The sequence below is a fragment of the Delphinus delphis genome, chromosome 3 (genome assembly GCF_949987515.2).
Source record: "Delphinus delphis chromosome 3, mDelDel1.2, whole genome shotgun sequence".
Classification (NCBI taxonomy): domain Eukaryota; kingdom Metazoa; phylum Chordata; class Mammalia; order Artiodactyla; family Delphinidae; genus Delphinus; species Delphinus delphis.
Window position 1 is genome coordinate 66,034,094 of NC_082685.1, and position 17,268 is coordinate 66,051,361.

Below are 17,268 nucleotides of genomic sequence, written 5' to 3' on the forward strand. Positions count from 1 at the left end.
ATTAGGTATGTGTAGCACGTACTGTCTCTCCATACAGTTAGGAGTAACAGTTTAAGAGGAACTACTCTTTGGATAAGGCTGCCAGAATTTCAGGGTTACAGTCCACAGTTGGGAGCACATGAAACAATCACCTGTAGGGAGACATTACTTAATATTTCTCTCTGAACATTGCCGAGCGGACCCAGCTGACTTGGCTCTGCCTGCACAGCCTCACATGTGATACGTGGGATCTTGTTTCTTCTCATGTTTTGACTCCCAGAGTCTCAGGCTCATGTGAAATCTAACCATGTTTAGGTTGTCAGCTTCAGCTCGAGTAGGGAAATGGCAAGAATTTGATAGTTTGCTACAGTAATTTAGTGTCCCAAACTACTGCTTTGACCCATTCTCTATCTGAGGTCTCTTTGACTCTGTTCCTAGCTGTATAAACTCCTGTGATGGGTCTTGGTGTTTACAAAGTACATTTGGAACCAAAGGAGAACATGGCTGCTGGGTTTGGATGACGTGCTGTCCTAAGTGAACCCACCTGCTACTCAGGGAGCCGAGGTGGGAGTTAGGCTGTGGACCGCATCTTAAGCCAGGAAGTGATGATGACTTTAAGGGAGATAAGCTCTCTCATTACAAGCCACTCTGCCTTGGGCAAACCACACTTCTCACCGGGAAAGTATGGATTTTCATCTAGAGAAAGAGGGAACATTGCCACTCTTGAGAAGGCATAGGACAGACACATCAGCAGTTTTTAAAAGACATAGGTTGTTATGTTTGTGCCTCTGTAAACCCATCTGATTCAGCAGGAAGGATTTTCTTCCAGAGGAAATGAGGTCACGTGTGGAATGTATCAGCACCAGATTTCAGAAGAGTGCCCTATAGCTTATTAGACTCAGCAGCTAGGATGTTCTTGAATCAAGCAAGACACTAGAGAGTACTTACCTTCTTTATAACAAAAAGCATGAGGCTGTTAAAAAATCATCTTCCCTACTGATAGTTGCAAACTGGATTAAACAACCAATGTTTTCTGTAAGAACTTTTAGACCCAAACTCTATCACTGTCTTACAATATGTGAAATAAGTTTGAGTGGTTTTTATCAATACACTTACTGGAGAAAGAGGTACTTCATAATGACGGTTGATAACAAAAGAGTTAAATCACAAGTGTTTGAAGAATCAAGTGTGTTATGTGTATGTGCATGTACTTACGACTTTCTGGATTTTTCTGGCGGCTGCCAGAACACATCTAATGAACAAATATTTCTCGGGCTGTTTGCTTTTCCTAAAAGATTCTTTGGGGAATAACACACATCTTCAAGAAGAACCTTACTTCTCTTTGGCTCTCTATATTGGCCAAGTGGAGACACAAAACCCAGATCCAAATATATTTGATTAGAAGTTTTCCTTAGCCAAAGTATGAGGTAGGTGAAATGAGCCTTCAGTTTTCCTTAGGCGTCCTTCCTTTTAGATTCCTCCACTGTGCTTTAGATGCCCAGAGGTTTGTATACTCTCTCCTTCTGTCTACAAGTTCGGTTTCTGACTCTCCACATTCTCCCACCATCCTTTGTCTACTGTCACCCCCAAAACCATCAGTTCTTACTTCTTACTACTGTCCCTATGGGTAGCCTACATGACCGATAATCAGGAAATCAAGCTTACTACTCCCTCTCCTGCTACTGGCCAAACCCCACCCCCTCCTCACCCCCAAATCACACCTCTGCTGACGCCAGTCCTTCTGCCTGGTAACATTTCTTCCCAACCCTGGATTTTGACCACCTCCTATTCATACTTCACGGGCCATGGCTGATACCTAGCCTTTCACAAAAACTTTACATATTTTCTCTAGTAGGGGAAATGATTTTTCCCTCATTTGAAATTTCAGAGTGATTTGTTTATACTCTCACTATCTTTTGTTTGATAATATATTTTTCCCTTTTCTTTTATGAGCCCCTATACTGGATACATTACAAACGAGCAGCCCTATTGGATGCTTCCTTCCTCACATGAGTCCTGTCCTAAGAACCTCATAAAGCCCTTCGCTCAATCAATAGCGGTGGCTGTTGTCTCTTCCAGAGCCCTCTGGTTGGAAATTGATAATCCCATTAAATTTGATAAAAAAAAACGGCTTAGTGCTCTGGTTTTCAATCAACCATGCCCAGTGAAAAAAGAATTCCATCGCCAAAAATACTTATGACATACTCTGTATTCTCTTCTGGTAGTTTATAATGCACAAACTCACATGGAAGAGTCTGAGAAGTTCTGCTTCATTAACGCTAGCATTTGCCAAATTTATTTGATCACATAACACCCATTTCACTGTTGTCCTTTTAACTCTACAAAAAACTTACCTGACAGTGATTGGACAAATACTGTCTTAGGAGTTCTATTTCTTTGCTGTCACTAACACCTTCATTCTAGAGTGACAAAGAGTATAAATAAATATAAATAAAGAGTTATATTACAGGAACAATCTGGTGGAAATCTGGATATCTGGGGCTTCTCAACTCCTACCATGCATGTAATCATTTGTTCTCTCTCTTTAGAGCAAATTTTAATAAAAGTATCATTATCCCTTGGATTTGGACCCAGAATTATTATCTTTTGAACCATGAGAATTATAAAAATAGAAATACAGTTCACTAGGCAAAACTGTCTACATATTAATTAACCACATTTTCTTTTCTTCTCCTCATCCTCTCTCCCTTCCTCCCTCCCTCCTTTCCTTTCTTCCTTCTTTCCTTTCTTTTTCTTATGCAAATAACCGACTGAAATATCTGAAAGTATTTCCGTCTGAAAAGCCTGGATGATGTCCACATGAGCAGTTGGGGTTCATCAAATTATCTGACTTTGAAAATTTGGACAGTTTTGGATAGTTTGATTACAAAGAAAGCCTGTGATTAGGTTATAAGTCATTGGGCATCTATTACATAACATTATCAAAACTGATGAACGAGGGAGGCAATCACGTTAACTAAGTGCACAGAATTTGAGGTCAGAGTGATACATCCAACTAAACTGTGCTCTTGAGCAAGTGGCTGAATCTCTCTGGTCCTCAGTTTCCTCAGCTACAACGTGAAGATATTAATGGTCCCTTACGAGGGTGCTGTGAGGTTTAATAGGTATACTGGTTAAAAGAATGCTTAGCATATATTAAGTGCTTAAAAATGGTTCGCTATTATTTTAAGAGTGCATAAGTAATGGGTTTTCATTTCAGCCACGTCCGATATAAAGCAAACTGGAGAAAAAAATTTAAAGTTTTATGATCCACAGTTAAAAAGCAGACTCCGTTTCCCAGAATACCCTTCTTTGTGTGAGTCTGGGTTAGAAGAAGCTGAAAGAGAAACTGGCATGAAATTTGGAAGGCACCATGGAAGCAGCATCCATTAATCTGCAATTCTTTTTGCCATCAGATATCGTGACAGAGGCATAGGCACTTGGCAGGTTCTAGATTGCCTTGCTCTCCTGAGCTCTATGCCCATTTCTTATTTCCAACTGTTGGTCCTGTTGACCGCCAGGAAACTTAGATCCACTGCCCAGTGTTGGCACTGGTCCTGTAAAGGAGGAAGCTACACAGAGGCAACAGTATCTCATAGACATCTTCACAAATTACCCCTTTGTCGTTAAACTTACCTGGCTGTGCCTGGCTGCTCAGATTGGTGACTGCTCTGATCCTCCAACTCCTCTTACGGACCTTCACGTCCAGGGTCCTCCTGCTGTTGTTTGAGTTCAAACCTATTATCCTCTATCACTGCTTTGCTGATTGGATCTGGCAACTACTGGTGTCAGAAGTGCTTCCAAGGAACAGAATTTTAAAAATGGAATCTGGAATTAGTTCTCCGATATGACTAGACTTAAAGGCATTAATGACCAGTAGTAAGTGGGACCCTGGTCATCCATGACATACAGGGGCAGAATGGTTATAAAAACTCTCACCTGTAGTTACCTGGAGTGAAGTGCCTAGAGAAAGCAAGGCCCTAGGTTACAAAGTACCTGCTGCAATATAAATTTTCCATAGAAGCAAAGAGAATAAGGACCGTGGGGTTGATTCATTGCTTCTAAATCAGCTGGAGAACTTACAGAAAGAGAATGATAAGCCTGGGGTTTTACATTCACAGCTCAAGGTCTAAGTTGGGAACCAGAAAGCTTTTATGACTGCCTTGAAATAAAACCTTTGAAACTGTACTGCTGATGTCTTGCCATCTGTGATGTCTTCTAAATCCACATCCAGATTCAAGTCCTGGAAGATCCAGAACCAGGGAAAAAGTATGACTTTAAGGTGTTACCATACATGCCAAAGGAACTGCAGGATTTCACCAATTCACATTAACTGAAACCCAAGAAATATGTATGAGGATGTTTCTTAATGGTGTTATATTAGGACAAAAGGAATACAATATTCTATTAACCTAAATGTTTTTGATATGGGTTCACTAAGCAGAGATTCTTGATTCAAAGTGTTAGTTCACACGTCTGGGAGTAACTCTAACAATATGACTGAAAACTGGACCCAATGGTGGTCTGCACTGAATGAAACTGAGATGTCAAAACTTCCTTGTAGAAATATCACAATTTATTGGTCGATGAATTAGGCCCTATAAAACATCTTAGAGGACCTCCAAAATGTTTTCACCCAGCTGATGCGAGAATTGATTATTTGGGGGGAGAAAAGATGTTGCACCATTCTGTCAGGCCATCTGTTCAGGGTGATGGGGAACATGGTAATACCAGCGATTCACGTGAGCATGAGCTCACTGCCACATTTTTTTTAACTGTAATAGGAATTCTCTGACCAGAAACAATATCGTATGGAATACCCTATCGGTGAACAAAGCATTTGGTAACTTCACGGATGCTGTTTTGGCAGAAACTTTGCAGGCTGGGGGGGCAAATCCATATTCAGGGTACGTGGCTATTTCTGTGAGAACAAACTACTGCCTGTTTGGTGATAAAAGTGATCTAATGTAATCTTACTGCAATCAAGGCGGTGGGCTGGTCCTTCCATAGCATGGTGCCAATATTGGGAAATAATATTTTCTCTGCTATTGTTAGGTTGAGCCCTCAGCAGTGACTGTAGCTAGACTGTCCTTGGTGAGTGGTAGCTCACATGGCTGAACCCACACATAATCTCCAGTCCTGCCACCACTGTCTCTGTTCCTGGGCTCACTGGGCAAGGACAAGGGTGGCTGATGAAAGAGATTGGCCAACATACACAGAAACCATCATCTTATCCAACTGAGTCCTCTCTCCTGAGGTGCTCTTTGGTGAGCAGTCAAATGGAATATATGTTATTCACATATCTTTTCCTCAGAACTTCTTTGTCACCAATTTTCAAACCACGCTCCTCCCAAGTCCTTGTCAAGGCAGCCAAAACACCTTGATTGCAGTAAGATTACATTAGATCACTTTAATCACCAAACAGGCAATGGATTGTTCTCACAGAAATAGCCACGTACCCTGATTATGGATTTGCCCCCCCAGCCTGCAAAGTTTCTGCCAAAACAGCATCCATGAACTTACCGAATGCTTCGTTCACCGATAGGGTATTCCATACGATATTGTTTCTGGTCAGAGAATTCCTATTACAGTTAAAAAAAATGTGGCAGTGAGCTCATGCTCACGTGAATCGCTGGTATTACCATGTTCCCCATCACCCTGAACAGATGGCCTGACAGAATGATGCAACATCTTTTCTCCCCCCAAATAATCAATTCTCGCATCAGCTGGGTGAAAACATTTTGGAGGTCCTCTAAGATGTTGTATAGGGCCTAATTCATCGACCAATAAATGGTGGTAGTTCTACACCAATTCATGGATTCAGGAATCAAGGGATGGATTAAGAATGTCTCCTCTTCCTATGTAATTTTTCCCTTTCTCATTCCCCTACTATCTTACCTAAGATGTGTTGATACTGGTTGATTTTATATTTCAACAATTAAATTAAAGGATATCCAAAGTAAGGGACAGTCTAGAAACAAACTGTGCCCTGTATGAACATGAAGGTGAAAATACTAATGAGGGAAGGTGTCAAGAACTGTGAAGACTTTGAGGCTTTACTCTACTTTCAATCTAGCAAGTTGGCCTGCCACACTTTCAGGGCAGAAGACATAAAATTCCTGGGTTAGAGACAAAGGACTTTATTACTTGTGGCAACAGCAGTAGCCAGAGAATCAGCATTTTCCTGCACTGGTTCCCTGAGTCCCAATTCCCACAGGGTGACATGAAGAGAGCCAGGCGGTACCTGTACATGCAGTGAACTGTATTACAGGAGAGGGACCCCAATTTTAAGGAACCTGAAACTTTCATAATGAGAAATAAGAATGTCTGCCCTTTGCTCCAAAAAAAGACGCTATCTTTACCTTCCAAGGCTATTCATTACACAAACATCCTTTAGAAGACACTCCAGAACAAAAGCAGACAGTGCCAAGACATGTGGAAATGTGAGAGACTCATGAAGAATTGCCTCTCAGCAGGAAGTTTCACATATTTTATTGAAAAATCTAAGAAATCATGTGAATCATGTACAATATTTTCTCACAAGAAAACCTTTAAGCTGGTTTTTAAACGTTTCACAGAATTGTAAAACTTTTTTAATTTTTAGAAAGAAAAAACACAATGAAACTACCACAGTGTTATAAGCTTTTTGTTTTTCCTTGTTTCTAGGGAAAAGACTGAAAACTAGTAAATTTTCTCATTATGATTTGTGAGGCTAAGTACTATACTCTTTTATAGATCTGCTAAAAAGATACAAGGAAATGAGGGGATCAACGCTTTCTTTGTTCAAAATATTTTAAAAAGCTAAAATCTAATGACAACATGTTAAAATAATACACATTTTTGTAGGATGTTACCATTTCTATAACGGTTTCTCTACACTATATCAACAGTGCAATGGTGATTCAGTGTAAATCATTACAGTGTTTCATTGTTACAATACTTGTGTTCAAGTACATGTTCATGAACATGATCAAAGTCTCTATTTTGACTTTTCTTTTTCATTATTAAAATAAGGCTATAATTACAGTAGAATTTTTCCTATGGATATCTCTAAATCTGAATGCAATGCATAATACATTCTCTAAAAACCTGTTCGACACTATGAGGTTTGTTATGTTGACACATCTACTGCAGATTACAGAAAATGGGCTAGTTTTGCATCAGGATACCAAAAAACAAAAATGATTTCTCTCCATATATAACTAAACTATTATGCTAAATTAGTATACATTCTGGATAACTCAATGGTATTGTCGGGGAGAGAGTAGCATCTTAGAGACGGCCCTAATTTAAAAAAATGTTTTGTTTGTTTTTTTTTTTGGTTTTTTTAAAGCCTAAAGATCTTGGTTTTTTCTTTTTCCCTTTTTATTTTTATTCCGGAAACTGGATCCAACTTATTTGTATAAAATTATTTATGAAGCCATATAGTATAAATCAAAATGTTTGTAGAACCAAAACAAACACCATATTGGATGTGTGGCAGGCAAAAAAATAAATTAATTTGATTAAATTATATGTAATCTGATAATATTTGGTCTGAAAAACATGCTAGTGTGTGTGTTTATAAATAATGTAATTGCAAAGAGCTGTTAGCCAGCCAGCCTGCTAGAGGTCAACTCTTCTGCTGCAGCTTTTGGGCATAGAAGTCCCTGCACGTCTCACAGCAGCGCTGATACCACCGCATGTCCTGACAGAGGTTCTTCTCACGTATCACCCGGCAGTACACAGGCCACTGATTTCCCAGGCACTTGAAAGTCAGAGCAGCTGTGAAGCAGAACACAGGGAACTAGGTGTCATGAGATAAACTAGGTGTCATGAGTAGAAACAAAGAGCAATCACTTAAGTTGGGGGATTTTGTACACACACGTTGACTCATGTATATTACCTCACGGAGCATAAAAGATAAAGAAACACACACACACACACACACACACACACACACACACACCCTATAATAAAGGAGTAAAGTGAATGAATAATGGTCTTACTCATGAACTTTTATAGACTTATTAAAGATAGATTTCCCAAATCCAATAAGTGTACTGCAAATGGCTTTTAAGTTTCCATTTCATGGCTTTCATTTAAGCTTCTTTTGGATTTTTAGTTGAGAGATTAAAAAGAAAAAGAAATGTGTTCAATATGTCCACCATTACGAGAATACAAATTAATAAGTATTGTTATGGATGACATTGCGAAGACATAGCAAAACAAAAATCTGCTCACACTTATTTCACATTCCTCGTTTCCTAGATAGCAGACATGTCTAACTGGGATATTTAAGAATTGCAATTTCAGGCATCCTTAAAATCAAAGCTGATTATCAAAAGTGACTAAAATTTACAGCAATAAAGTGCTTGAAATGAGCTCTTGGTATAAAAAATTCAGTCATGTAGATTTGGCCCCAGTTTTTCTGAAGAAATAGCGTGTTCTGGCATGTATAATAAAAGGCAGTTCTGCTACAATTGTTCCTTTTGCCACTATTCTAGTATGATTCATTAATTTATGTTTAAAAACCTTAAGATTTTCCAACCACTGTGCTTCTGTGTTTGGGGATGTGCCTTCAAGAAAAAATGAACAGAGAAAATGGAGTTTTAATTAAATTCTCCTTTTAATTCATTATTTTCTGACACATGATACTTCAAGAAGGATTCCAAATAATTGTTGGAGAAAGGGATTATGCTGTTTTTGAATACAAGGATTTAGAGCATCTGCTCTAGGATTGCTTAACTTTTTGTCTTAACTAGTTTTAATTCTACTTGAACTGATTATTTCTTAGAAATGTTAATTATTTGGCTTAAAAAAGAGAATTTTTATATTTCCATGAAGAACACAAACTTTTCCATTTGATTGAATCGTTTGCCTGGAAAAGTATCTATGACAATTTAGCTCCTTGCATTTTGGCAATATTATTCTGTATGATTAAACTGATCCCCTGGAGATTATACATACAAATTGAAACTGAAGGTTTCCCCCCCTGGTAACCATAAGTTTGTTTTCTAGATCTGTGACTCTATTTCTGTTTTGTAAATAAGTTCATCTGTACCACTTTTTTAGATTCCACATATAAGTGATATCATACGATATTTGTCTTTCTCTGTCTGACTTACTTCACTCAGTATGCCAAGGAGGAAAAGGGGGGAGGGATAAACTGGAATACTGGGATTGACATATACACACTACTATATGTAAAATAGGTAACTAATAAGGACCTACTGTATAGCACAGGGACCTCTGCTCAATACTCTGTAATGACCGATCTGGGATAAGAATCTAAAAAAGAGTGGATATATGTATATATATAACTGACTCACTTTGCTGTACAGCAGAAACCAACACAACATTGTAAATCAACTATACTCTAATAAAAATTAATTAAAAAAAAAAACAACTGAAGGTGTTAAACATATATTAACCCAGTGACATCCAGGCAGCAGTGCTATTAAAAACCACTAACTGCCACAAAATTAAAGGCTAATTCATTCATGAATATTTGTTATTCAAATGCAGGGTATATATACTTAAAATACATACTCTACTTCTTGAAGATGTATTAGATTAAATAGCAGGAATTGAGAATATATGTGAAAGCATTTTACAACTAAAAACTATGTAAATCAATGTTACTACTATTTAGTTTTATTTAACATTATGTCCTTAAAGATGAAAAAAATGGTACTTCTTGTTCAGGGGTGTAGATACATGCATCTGTTCTCCTTGAAAGTGATTTTTTTGCTCTTTGTCTCTCCAAAGGATAATTTGTACCCAGGATCACAAGGAAGGCTATTAACAATGAAGAGGTCCAAGGTGTACACTACAACCTCACCTTTCCATAGACATTACCTTAATTGAGGGTTCTGCCATGGGACGGGTCAGAACCAAAAACATGGTTACATCCTTCAACCCTTTATAGGATGACCTTGGGTGGTATGGCATTCATATTTCCAGGGCCTGGACCTGAGTAGACAGCTCAGGAATGAAAATAGTTTAGTCTTTAGGATTTTTTACCCACATGATCATCTGGACTAAACTATAGTTGAATAGATCCAATTTAGTCAGAACCAAACTAATTAGTATAGATTGATAACTAAGCTTTAAAGTGATATGCAAAATAGAAGAAGCCATGCTCATTTCCATGTTTCTCAAAATCATCCCCTTTTTGGTCTGCTTACCCAGCCTGGGTGATGTTATAGTATTTACATTAATCTTCTCATTGCAGGGCTGAAGGTGGCATGGCCTGTATGCTGCAGGTTTTTCGGAAGAAAAACATTCATTTCCATGTCTTCCTGTGATCTTATGCATGCACTGAATAACACGGGACTGCATTCCTTTGCCACAGGTAATTGAGCACTAGGAGAGATACAAGGTTTTGTTAAATATTCTTTTTGTTGTTTCCTTTCTCTAGGCTGTAAGCCACCTTCTCCTTATATTTGCTAAAATTGGACATGAGCCACAACATCCAGGGTTAATGTAAAACATGGGTCAGAAATGTTGTTGCTCATAACTTGGGCACAGTGCTGTTCAGAATATCTAGCTGACCTAAGGCAGAGCTTTGGACAATGAAGGACATAGGTGATTAAAAAAATTTACAGCAGAAACTAACACAACATTGTAAATCAACTATACTTCAATAAGATTAAAAAAAAAAAGTTGGAGAGTCTGACTTGGGAAAGAGATTGGGTGATACCAGTAAGTAATGAACTTGGGCGGACAGTTTTTAAAGTTTTAATATCTAGTTTGCAACAAGTAATTGATTCACTGCTCTTTAATTTAGTCATTGATGCTTGAGAGTTAGATATGTCCAACTGTGGAGCCAGATCCTCGTTATAGCCTTTCAATGTACTCATCCACTCCATTTGCTCTGGCCTTAAAATGTTTATTAAGAATATCAACATGAAAAAAAAAAAAAGAATATCAACATGGCTGGGGGCTTCCCTGGTGGCGCAGTGGTTAAGAATCTGCCTGCCAATTCAGGGGACACGGGTTCAAGTCCTGGTCCGGGAAGATCCCACACGCCGTGGGCCGTAGAGCAACTAAGCCCGTCTGCCACAACTACTGAGCCTGCGCTCTAGAGCCCATGTGCCACAACTGCTGAGGCCCGTGCGTCTAGAGCCCATGCTCTGCAACAAGATAAGCCACAACAATGAGAAGCCTGCGCACCGCAATGAACAGTAGCCCCCGCTCGCTGCAACTAGAGAAAGCCTGTGTGCAGTAACAAAGACCCAACTCAGCCAAAAAATAAATACATAAAATAAATGAATTTATTAAAAAAAAGAATATCAACATGGCTTATCAACCTGATGTGTTATTGAAATAACTGCTATGACTTCGCAGATTACATGACATCCAAAATTGTGCAAATAATAATTTGATAATATGTATTTTTCTAATAAGTACCCTTTTAATGGATTCCTTGTATTTCAGCTAAATGTAGTTTGTCTTCATTTGTAAGATATTTCAGAGAACATATTTAACTTACAATGTTTGTTTATTAAAGAAGTCTCTTGGGTCCATATATATCACTAGATTTAATTTGTTACACAAATAAACTGATGTTGAGTTGAATGAGAAAATACAATTATTTTATGGTATCAAAATTACATGTGGGAGAGGGAATGTTCTTGTGTTTCTGAAAATAGTAATTTATTTACTAGTTATACTATTTTCTATGTGGTAAAGATTTAGCCATATCTGGCTAAACAGTTCTAAAAAACTTAGAACTCTTTACAGAGATGATCTCGGTGTATTCTATTTGAAAACTGGTAAATACTTTCTGATTGTCACCTTTTAGATATGCAGGCACAAGGTTTGTAATGTTTGTTCCCCTTTGTATCTGACCAAGTCATTGTTAGGATTGCATTTTCTTTGTAAGAATTTTCAGTTCTTTCTTTACTATCATCTTGGGTCCCCTGCTCTGCTTTTCATTAGCACAAGAAGCATTCTACACAAACCCTTGATACCTCAACTCTGTCTGCTCCTGTTCACTTTGTCTTTAGTTCCCAGCCTTCCAATCAATCCCAAATATTAACACAGAATATGTATTCTTTTAAAATTGCTTTATATATATATAAAATCTCCTTGGAAAAAACTTCAGTTATTGAGTTCCCCAAATCTCCAGGCTGGCATTTATCTAGCTCCTCAAACAATTTTCCACCTCTCTGCTTCAGGGATCATTTGCTCTATAAAACACTAATCATGCCCAGGCACTTCCTACTCTCACAATTACAACTGTGCCTAGCCTCTTTTCAAAACACAATCTCAAATCCACTACTTCCATGAAGTGGTCCACAATTATCCCAACTACTTATGCATATTTATGCTTTAAAACCATATATCCATCCATCTGAAGCTACCCCTTAGAATCACTTGGAGAAAAAAAAATTTTTCACTATAGATTTTAAGGCCTAGAATTTCTAAGTCAGGAAACAGATTGAGTCTGATGGGAATATACATTAAAAAAAAAGTATCTAGGTGGTTCTGCTGCACAGCCTGAGTTTGGAAGCTACTGGTCAATAGCATGTGTTCTGCATTTAATGTAGGCCAGTGTGTATTACTTTTTATCTTTGATTAGTATCTTTTCATGTATCTAGTTTGTCTCTTGGTAAATCTCTTGAAATTAGGCTCACTGTCATATCACTTTCAGTACTAAAACCTACATATCAGGTATGAAAATAGATTACTAAGAATAATACAATTTTATGTGCATGCTATTAACATGCATCTACTTTATAGATGACCGATCTTTCTAAATTTTATTCTGTAAATACTTCTGCATATAACCCTCCTTGTACCTGATGAATTCTTAGCTTTATGCAAACAGCAGATTAAAGAACAACAACTGGGATATTACATGCCTTTAAAGCTGATTTTTTTTTCTTGTTAACTTCTATAGGATCTAAATGTTTCCAGTTCAGTTTAAGCTTTATTATAACTTAAAAACTATTGTAAGAGGAGTAACTGTTTGACATGGTCTTTCCCCCTTGAAAGTATGTATCTTAGTATCACTCAATAGAATGGATATAAGTATTTAAGTATAAACACCATGCTTCTTAGAAATATTTTCAGGAAAATTCAAAACAGTTAAACTAAAAACTTTTCAGGGGTTAAGTTTATGTGGAAAAATATTCTATTATCTACTCCTAAAATTTTGGGAGACCTTGGAAGTAATCACAATATTTGAGAAACAAAAAGAACAATGGGAGTTTTATAATAGATGAACTCATTCTGATGCAATAGAGAAGGTTCTCAATCATATGTCAAAGAAGCCTAGTAATCAATCACAGACTATTCTCAATACTTTCAGCTAATCTTATATCAACTCCAAAGGACATGTGTTAACCAAAGTAACATCATTTTTCAGGATTACAAACTAACTATAGCTACACGATAACTCAGAGTACATAATTTTAGCAGATAATGGCTGAAGAGTGCCTTCCATAAAAAAATATTTTAAATTAAGAGAAAAAAATTATTTAATTAAAATGGTATCATTCCTGCCTTTGAAACTAATGGAATAAGCTTTATTATGAAATTAGTCTAATAGCCTTAGAATCTAATTTTCATTAGAATACTTTAACAATAAAAATATCAATATTTTACTAGTAATTATGTTCTTTATAAAATACACAGTGGTAAAAATTTTATTACAAATGTATGAAAAATAAACAGATATTTTAAATGGAACAATTGAAATCCCAAAGCGTCTTCTAAACTATTCCTTACTTTATTATGGAAGATACCTCTAAACAATTGGATATTTCTCAAATCACATCACTATGATTAAAGACAGACGGACATTAAAGGAAAAAGTCAAAATACTTCTGGCTTGAAATGAGGAGACCTGGGCTCTAATACTATCTCTAGAACCTAACATACCTGGGACTTAGTTTTCCTTTTTGTAAAGCAACGCATTGTAGTAGATCATAGCTACACTTTCAGGTCTAAATTACTACAAAAGGAAAAATTCCAAATAACTTATTATTAAAAGTTACTGTAGTCAGGCTTTTTTTTTTTTTTTTTGCAGTACGTGGCCCTCTCACTGTTGTGGCCTCTTCCACTGCAGAGCACAGGCTCTGGACGCGCAGGCTCAGCGGCCACGGCTCACGGGCCCAGCCGTTCCGCGGCATGTGGGATCTTCCCGGACCGGGGCACGAACTCGTGTCCTCTGCATTGGCAGGCGGACTCTCAACCACTGCGCCACCAGGGAAGCCCGTAGTCAGGCAATTTTTAAGTGGTGACACTGCATAAAAGTAAAGATGCTAATTTCATTATCTAATTATTCACTATGCTACCCAACAATGGTATGATAGGCGTCTATTAAATGAAGTCTCAAAATTATAGTCTTTTGAATGTTTCAGAATATTCAATCATTTATTGGCTTTTCAAGTATTTACTGATCACCCATCATGTTCAGGATCCTGTGCAGAAGCTAAAAGCAGCAGAAATTATTAATACTATGGGGCTGGTACTTTATTCAATAAACTTTACAACAAAACGCAATGATCTAAAATAGATGGAGTTAGATTACGAAACATTGTGGAAGCTGGGCAATTTCACCCATTCTTAGCCAAGTGTTTAATATTTTAAATAATCAGTTGTACTATGGAACCAGTTTGTTGCTTTAGGATCAAAGGGAACCAATAATATTACTTCTGAAAGCTTTCACTCCATACAATACTAATAGTAGTTAGCACTTACTTAGTATTTATTATATGCCAGGTACTGTGTTAGAGGTTACATTTATTTTAATATCTCATATGAAGCCAATGAGTACTATTATTATTCCTTTTACACAGATGAGAAAATAGAGGCTCAAATAAGTGAAACAAAGTGCCCACAGTTTTATAGCTAAGAAGTGGTGGTATTGGAGTTTGAACCCACATGTACTAAATTCAAAGACTGGACACTTACACATTACTTGATACTAGAAGATTGCTAATATTTCTCTTTATGTTAACAGTTAAAAATCTTCTCTTTTTCCCTATCCTGCCAAATAACCTCTTATCCCCATATCTCATTCTTAACCTAAAACTAATGAATTAGAAGGCCTTTTTGGTTTTGTTTTACTATAACTCAGGCTATGTGGTATGAGATAAACTCTTTCGCCTTAAGGACAATTCACAAGCCTGCTTTACCTTTAGATAGAGTGATCGAAGAATTTATCGTCCAAATCAGGGCACTTGTGAAAGAAGTTGCTGATAATTATTCCTAGACTATGGGCATAAAAGGGGACTGTCCTGGCTAATCTGGGACACGCTGTCACACTATCTAGACAACTTACTGATAGATCTATATATTACATGATAAACACAAATGAATGGACACACGAAATACCTATTATATTCCAGGCACTATCTAATATGCTTTTACACATAATGTCTTGGTTAATCTTCCTCATAACCCTAATAACTTTACAGATGGCAAGAGTAAGGCTCACAGAGATTATTTCATTCATTTATTCAACGAATATTTACCGAAACTCTACAATGTACCAAATACTGTTCTGGATACAGGGAAGTGATAGTAAACAAAACAGACAAAAATATGTGCCTTCAAGGAGTTTACACTGTAATACTGGAGAGCAAGAAGGTCAAGAATTAAAAAAACATTGTATATTAGATATTGACAAGTGCTATGGAAAAAATTAAAGCTGGGAAGGAGGACTGGGAAAATTGGGGGTATGAGGTTTAGCAATTCATATGGGATGATCAGGGAAGGACTCATGGAGAAGGTGATAAAGACTTGCTCCATATGAAGGAGAAACAAATGCACATCTTTGGATTCCAATACAATGTTCTTTCCACTGTGTCTCTACAGATCTTGGATCAAGTTCAATGGCTTTCTCTCCCCTTCCTCCCTCCCTCTCTTCCGTCCTTCCTTCCTCCAGTCCTCCCGCCCTCCCTTCCTTCTTCCCTTTTGTCTTTTTTCTAATACATTTTAAACCTTGCTCTTCACATATGTACTAAGTTAAAAAATACTTGAAACACAGCAGCACTATAGACCTCCACTAAAGGACCAAATGCTAAAATGTCAACATCAATTTGCCAGCAACTGGTAAAAAAAAAACATAGGGTGCACCAGATAACTTGCCATTGATCTTTTTACAAGGAAAATTTCCTGACTAAAGTATTTTAATAAGAGAGACCTGTACTGTCTGACAAATAGTCTGTTCCCCAAACAGTTTTAATATTGCCCTGAAGGACCTCTGAAACTAAGCACCTCACAAACCAATTCCATGAACCAGAAGCCTTTAATTCCGAACAGGAAACGCAATCTTGATGTACCAGGTTTACTACAGTAAAAAGGGAAATAGTAATCTTTAGAACAAACTTAAGCAGCAAGGCACAAGAAAAACTGATGTTGGTAATCCCTCTTTCCCACCAAAAAATGAGCCCCAAAGGCTCTGAAAATAAAATCTGTTTGACTTAGTGACATTCATCATTTCAATCTACCTGAGAAAATTATGACCTCCCTTGCACTTGAGTACATGAGTATTATAATATCTTTAGATAATATCGTAATATATTTATCTTATAATGGAATAAACCCTTTCTTGACCTGGGACATTAGTGACAATTTCTAAGACTGTATTAAATTATGTCAACCTTACAGTTCGCATGTCAAACACTAAACATGATAAAGGAAACTTCCTCAATAATTCAAACAGTTTGGACTATTAAAATGATTAGAGAAATAGTTTAGTAAACGAGAACCATGAATACAAATGGTAGCAAATTAGCAAGAAGGCGGCTTTATCCTCTTTTAAAATGAGATATATATATATTATATAACCTTATAACTATTTCCATTATCTAAAACTTCCTTTTTGTCATTCTTACACCACACAATAAGACATGACTTGCTTTATTTTACCTAAGAAAATTTCATCTAAATAAACTAACTGAAAGGGAAATCTCTGGGGAAAAATAAGCAATGTCCAAGCTGGTGGAAGGGTACAGTAGACGTTTACCTAACTCAGATGTTTATAATATTCTAAAAATGGCCAAGGAGGATCTGGTGATATATATAGATGTGAACTCTTGGAAAGTTATATTTACTAAGGTAGTGATAGCTCTGAGTGGGCAGGGTTTGCCAGTACTGGTAAAGGCAGGTTAAGATGCTAGAATGATTTGGCAAATTTGTGGACTGGCCTAAATGTGAACAAATGAGGGACATAGAAAAAAATGTAAGACAAAAAACTACACTCAAAAAATTCTTAACAAATTCGCAACTGAGGCATTGTCATAGAAACAAAGGAATGAAATGAACTCTGAATGGCTGTAAAGTCCATCT

General features: G+C 37.1%; 1 protein-coding gene across 1 annotated transcript in view; it reads right to left on the bottom strand.

Annotated features, from left to right (window-relative positions):
- Positions 1-7,345: 7,345 nt before the first annotated feature.
- The window catches only part of ADAMTS19 (ADAM metallopeptidase with thrombospondin type 1 motif 19), a 285,910-nt gene continuing 275,987 nt past the window's right edge, over positions 7,346-17,268 (bottom strand). The window contains exons 22-23 of the mRNA XM_060008921.1: positions 10,149-10,326; positions 7,346-7,743 (exon numbers count right to left, since the gene is read on the bottom strand). Of these exons, the coding sequence (XP_059864904.1) occupies positions 7,592-7,743; positions 10,149-10,326 (330 nt within the window). The 3' untranslated portion in view covers positions 7,346-7,591. The remainder of the gene's footprint in view (positions 7,744-10,148; positions 10,327-17,268) is intronic.